The sequence below is a fragment of the Oncorhynchus kisutch genome, linkage group LG21, assembly GCF_002021735.2.
Source record: "Oncorhynchus kisutch isolate 150728-3 linkage group LG21, Okis_V2, whole genome shotgun sequence".
In the NCBI taxonomy this organism is placed as follows: domain Eukaryota; kingdom Metazoa; phylum Chordata; class Actinopteri; order Salmoniformes; family Salmonidae; genus Oncorhynchus; species Oncorhynchus kisutch.
Genome location: NC_034194.2, coordinates 38,211,764 through 38,218,152, shown reverse-complemented (window position 1 = coordinate 38,218,152; position 6,389 = coordinate 38,211,764). Strand labels below are relative to the sequence as shown.

Genomic DNA, 6,389 nt, shown 5'->3' with positions numbered 1-6,389 from the left:
TGTTTAGATTAGGGACATGTTATGGATTTATGGCCTAATTGAATTGTTTGTTCATTTTGAGGTGGGTTTGGGAGCGGGTTTGGGTGTGGGGTTGGGGGTGGGGCTGGGAGTGGGTTTGGGGGTGGGAGTGGGTTTGGGTGTGGGTTTGGGGGTGGGGCTGAGAGTGGGTTTGGGGGTGGGGCTGGGAGTGGGTTTGGGAGTGGGTTTGGGGGTGGGGCTTGGAGTGGGTTTAGGAGTGGGTTTGGGGGTGGGGGTGGGGCTGAGAGTGGGGCTGGGAGTGGGTTTGGGGGTGGGGGTGGGGCTTGGAGTGGGTTTAGGAGTGGGTTTGAGGGTGGGGCTGAGAGTGGGTTTGGGGGTGGGGCTGGGAGTGGGTTTTGGGAGTGGGTTTGGGGGTGGGGCTTGGAGTGGGTTTAGGAGTGGGTTTGGGGGTGGGGGTGGGGCTGAGAGTGGGGCTGGGAGTGGGTTTGGGGGTGGGGGTGGGGCTTGGAGTGGGTTTAGGAGTGGGTTTGAGGGTGGGGCTGAGAGTGGGTTTGGGGGTGGGGCTGGGAGTGGGTTTTGGGAGTGGGTTTGGGGGTGGGGCTGGAAGCGGGTTTGGGTTTTGGGGGTGGGGTTGAGAGTGGGGTTTGGGGGTGGGGCTGAGAGTGGGTTTGGGGGTGGGGCTGGGAGTGGGTTTGGGGGTGGGGCTGGGAGCGGGAGTGGGAGCGAGTTTTGGGGGTGGGGTTGAGAGTGGGGTTTGGGGATGGGGTTGAGAGTGGGGTTTGGGGGTGGGGTTGAGAGTGGGGTTTGGGGATGGGGTTGAGAGTGGGGTTTGGGGTGGGGTTGGTAATTAATTCAGAGATTAATGTAGTGTTGCAGTGGTGTGTTATTAAAACACTATTTTGAAATTACAGTTGAGAAAGCACCCCTTTGGGATTAAGTGTTTCATTCACTGATCTCTTAAATTATGGAGGAATCTCCTCAACACTCACGAGCAGTGTGTGTGTGTGTGTGTGTGTCTTTACATGTTTGTGTGTGTGTGTGTGTCTCTACGTGTGTGTGTGTGTGTGTGTGTGTGTGTGTGTGTGTGTGTGTGTGTGTGTGTGAGTGTGTGTCTGTACATGTTTGTGTGTGTGTCTGTACATGTGTGTGTGTGTGAGTGTGTGTCTGTACATGTGTGTGTGTGTATGAGTGTGTGTCTGTACATGTTTGTGTGTGTGTGTGTGTGTCTGTACATGTGTGTGTGTGTGAGTGTGTGTCTGTACATGTTTTTGTGTGTGTGTGTGTGTATGTGTGTGTGTGTGTGTGTGTGTATGAGTGTGTGTCTGTACATGTGTGTGTGTGTCTGTACATGTGTGTGTGTGTGTGAGTGTATGTCTGTACATGTTTGTGTGTGTGTGTGTATGTGTGTGTGTGTGTGTGTATGAGTGTGTGTCTGTACATGTTTGTGTGTGTGTGTGTGTGTCTGTACATGTGTGTGTGTGTGAGTGTGTGTGTGTGTGTGTGTGAGTGTGTGTGAGTGTATGTCTGTACATGTTTGTGTGAGTGTGTGTCTGTACATGTTTGTGTGTGTGTGTGTGTGAGTGTATGTCTGTACATGTTTGTGTGTGTGTGTGTGTGTGTGTGTGTGTGCGTGTGTGTGTGTGTGTGTATGTGTGTGTGTGTGTGCGTGTACACTCAGGTCAGGTTTTATAGCCCATGCTGCAGTGCGATGCTCGTGATCGTTTGGGTAATCTCTGCTTCACTGATTTAGTTATTATAGAAATCCTTCATTACCAGTCATCTATTAACCTCTGTGAGCCTGTAAACTGTTCTCTGGAGGGGGGGGGGCGGGGGGGGGGGGTTCTAAGTGACATGTGGAATTGTTTTAAGATGGTCATACTATGGATCATTCAGGTATTTGATTTAGAAATGTAGGACCTCTTTAGGTATAAAAATATAAAATATTTATTTGATAAAATATAGAATTTGGCCTTTATTGCTATATATGATTATATGAAAGTCATTGAATAAAACATCATAAATGGGAAAAATACGGTACAAAAGAAAAGAAAATCATAAGACATTTTTTTTTGAGAAAGAAAGGAAATAGTTTTGGTTTTCTTTACACGTATTTAACCGTTTTTGGGGGGTTTGGCACAAAACTACCTTCATGCTTACATTCATGTTTTATCACCGGTACCAGTTCATTTGTCAAATAAATCCCCTTGTGGGGGTCATAGAGCAAAATAGAGACCCCCGTCTTGTTCGTGAGATAACTCTGCCACCTTCCACTGCAGATGTCTCCAGGTCTGTCAAACACTGCTGTAGCTCTGCAACCTTCCACTGCAGATGTCTCCAGGTCTGTAGCTCTGCAACCTTCCACTGCAGATGTCTCCAGGTCTGTAGCTCTGCAACCTTCCACTGCAGATGTCTCCAGGTCTGTCAAACACTGCTGTAGCTCTGCAACCTTCCACTGCAGATGTCTCCAGGTCTGTAGCTCTGCAACCTTCCACTGCAGATGTCTCCAGGTCTGTAGCTCTGCAACCTTCCACTGCAGATGTCTCCAGGTCTGTAGCTCTGCAACCTTCCACTGCAGATGTCTCCAGGTCTGTCAAACACTGCTGTAGCTCTGCAACCTTCCACTGCAGATGTCTCCAGGTCTGTAGCTCTGCAACCTTCCACTGCAGATGTCTCCAGGTCTGTAGCTCTGCAACCTTCCACTGCAGATGTCTCCAGGTCTGTCAAACACTGCTGTAGCTCTGCAACCTTCCACTGCAGATGTCTCCAGGTCTGTAGCTCTGCAACCTTCCACTGCAGATGTCTCCAGGTCTGTAGCTCTGCCACCTTCCACTGCAGATGTCTCCAGGTCTAGCTCTGCCACCTTCCACTGCAGATGTCTCCAGGTCTGTAGCTCTGCCACCTTCCACTGCAGATGTCTCCAGGTCTGTAGCTCTGCCACCTTCCACTGCAGATGTCTCCAGGTCTGTAGCTCTGCAACCTTCCACTGCAGATGTCTCCAGGTCTGTAGCTCTGCCACCTTCCACTGCAGATGTCTCCAGGTCTGTAGCCCTGCAACCTTCCACTGCAGATGTCTCCAGGTCTGTAGCTCTGCCACCTTCCACTGCAGATGTCTCCAGGTCTGTAGCTCTGCCACCTTCCACCACAGATGCGAAGTGCGACATCGGAGGATGCTGTGGATTGAGGCACATCCAATGCCCCCCCTCCCCCCCAGATATCTCTAGTTTAAACTGACAGATTTTTGATGAAGATCTTTTTATTATGTTACTTAGATTGACACACTGGTGTGTCAATCTACTCTAGGGGGTTTAATGTAGTGGTCAATCATACCTTAAACTGCACTAGATGTATGATACCAACCGGTCTCTAGAGATGTTTCATCAATTAATTGTGTGCTATCCCCGTGCTTTGCTTGCATTTAAAGAAGTTAGTTGGTATTTTGCCTGAGTCCTATGGGCTCTGGTCAAAAGTAGTGTACTATATAGGGAATAAGGTGACATTTAGGACACAGCGTTTTCGTTTGGCCACAGACAATCTTCATGCACAGATGTTGGACCTGAGATTGAAAGGCCATATAATTCCCATATGGTTTGATACATATGGTTTCAGCCCCTTGGATGACTCATTGTGTGACGAGGACATCATGGAAATAGCTAGAGAGACACTGTCACGTTCTGACCTTTATTTCCTGTGTTTTGTATTTAGTTAGTATGGTCAGGGCGTGAGTTGGGTGGGCAGTCTATGTTTGATTTTCTATGATTTGGGGTTTTCTATGTTTCGGCCTAGTATGGTTCTCAATCAGAGGCAGGTGTCATTAGTTGTCTCTGATTGAGAATCATACTTAGGTAGCCTGGGTGTCACTGTGTGTTTGTGGGTGATTGTTCCTGTCTTTGTGTTTTGCACCAGATAGGGCTGTTTAGGGTTTCACACGTTTCTTGTTTTGTTGTATCAGTTGTTCATGTTTACTTATTAAAAGAACCATGGACACTTACCACGCCGCATATTGGTCCTCTCCGTTTCGCCTCTCCTCTTCGGAAGAAGAGGAGGAAATCCCTTACAGACACACTGTGTTTTTCTGTGTATGTGTGTATGTGTGCTTGTGTGTGCGATGTACAGTTGAAGTCAAAAGTTTGCATACACTTAGATTGGAGTCATTAAAACTGGTTTTTAAACCACTCCACTAATTTCTTGTCAACAAACTATAGTTTTGGCAAGTCGGTTAGGACATCTACTTTGTGCATCACACAAGTCATTTTTCCAACAATTGTTTACAGACAGATTATTTCACTTATAATTCACTGTACCAAAATCCCATTGGGTCAGAAGTTTACGTACACTAAGTTGACTGTGCCTTTAAACAGCTTGGAAAATTCCAGAAAATTATGTCATGGCTTTAGAAGCTTCTGATAGGCTAATTGACATAATTTGAGTCAATTGGAGGTGTACCTGTTGATGCATGTCAGGGCCTACCTTCAAACTCAGTGCCTCTTTGCTTGACATCATGGGAAAATCAAAAGAAATCAGCCAAGACTTCAGATTTTTTTTTGTAGTCCTCCACATCTGGTTCATCCTTTGGAGCAATTTCCAAACGCCTGAAGGTACCACGTTCATCTGTACAAACAGTAGTACGCATGTATAAACACCATGGGACCACACAGCCATCATACCACTCAGGAAGGAGACGCGTTCTGTCTCCTAGAGATGAATGTACTTTGGTGCAAAAGTGCAAATCAATCCCAGAACAACAGCAAGGGTCCTTGTGAAGATGCTGGAGGAAACAAGTACAAAAGTATCTATTTTCATAGTTAAACTAGTCCTATATTCACATAACCTAAAAGGCCGCACAGCAAGGAAGAAGCCACTGTTCCAAAACCGACATAAAAAAGCCAGACTACGGTTTGCAACTGCACATGGTGACAAAGATCGAACTTTTTGGAGAAATGTTAACAAAAATAGAACTGTTTGGCTATAATGACCATCGTTATGTTGTGAGGAAAAAGGGTGAGGCTTGCAAGCTGAAGAACACCATCCCAACTGTGAAGCATGGGGGTGACAGCATCACACTGTGGGGGTGCTTTGATGCAGGAGGGACTGGTGCACTTCACAAAATAGATGGCATCAAGAGGATGGGAAATTATGTGGATATATTGAAGCAACATCTCAAGACATCTGTCAGGAAGTTAAAGCTTGGTCGCAAATGGGTCTTCCAAATGGACAATGACCCCAAGCATACTTCCAAAGTTGTGGCAAAATGGCTTAAGGACAACAAAGTCAACGTATTGGAGTGGCCATCACAAAGCCCTGACCTCAATCCTATAGAAAAGTTGTGGGCTGAACTGAAAAAGCGTGTGCGAGCAAGGAGGCCTACAAACCTGACTCAGGTACACCACCTCTGTCAGGAGGAATGGGTCAAAATTGACCCAGCTTATTGTGGGAAGCTTGTGGAAGGCTACCTGAAATGTTTGACCCAAGTTAACCAATTTAAATGCAATGCTACCAAATACTAATTGAGAAGGTACATTTCTGACCCACTGGGAATGTGATGAAAGAAATAAAAGAGGAAATAAATCATTCTCAAAATAAAGTGGTGATTTAAATGTTAGGAATTGTGAAAAACGGAGTTTAAATGTCTTGTGTGAGGCGTGTGAGTAGCACCTGTGGCTGTTGTCAGCACCGCACGGCTGGTGGGTTTGGCTCCGGAGGGACCTTGGGAGCCCGACGCCGTGCCTCCCGCACCGACACTGTGGGAGAGACGAGTCTGTCCTGTACGCTAACTGTAATTAGCATGGGCCTGTTGATTTACTGATAATGCTTGGGAATTAATTAGCACTGCATTAATTGCTACCTAGGCTAACTACTCCACCACCACATACCAACACCTAACCCCCTCCATACATTTTTCAGATAGATGGAGGTGGGAGTGGGGGGAGGTTAGTGGATGGTCCATTGACGCTCTAACCACTAGGCAGGGTAGCCTAGTGGTTAGAGTGTTGGACTAATAACCGGAAGGTTGCAATTTCAAACCCCTGAGCTGACAAGGTACAAATCTGTCGTTCTGCCCCTGAACAGGCAGTTAACCCACTGTTCCTAGGCCGTCATTGAAAATAAGAATTTGTTCTTAACTGACTTGCCTGGTTAAATGAAGGGAAACAAAAAAGAGGAGGACTGATTGGCCTGGAAACAGTAGGTTAACTACTACGTCATCCTGAGCTTCCTGTTTGTAGTTAGTTAAGAGTCAAGTGAATTGGGAGAATGGTCAGGTGACATCGTAAAACGGTCATGTGACATCAGAGAATGGTCATGGAATGGAGTAATTAGGGACTATAGTTTAAGCGGTGTCAGCGGTGTTAGCAAAACCACGACCTGTGTCATTGTGTTGATGAAGCTGCATGTAGGCCTCCTTATTGTCTTTA

The 6,389-nt window shown here is 46.6% G+C and overlaps 1 protein-coding gene across 1 annotated transcript; it reads right to left on the bottom strand.

Moving 5' to 3' along the window:
- Positions 1 to 51: 51 nt before the first annotated feature.
- On the bottom strand, positions 52 to 3,140 carry LOC116356197 (extensin-like). The gene is made up of 3 exons (XM_031800513.1): positions 2,725 to 3,140; positions 363 to 683; positions 52 to 301 (listed from the first exon to the last, which is right to left on the bottom strand). Exons 1-3 carry the CDS (start codon positions 3,138 to 3,140, stop codon positions 52 to 54), a joined length of 987 nt encoding a protein of 328 aa, XP_031656373.1.
- Between the last annotated feature and the right edge of the window lie 3,249 nt (positions 3,141 to 6,389).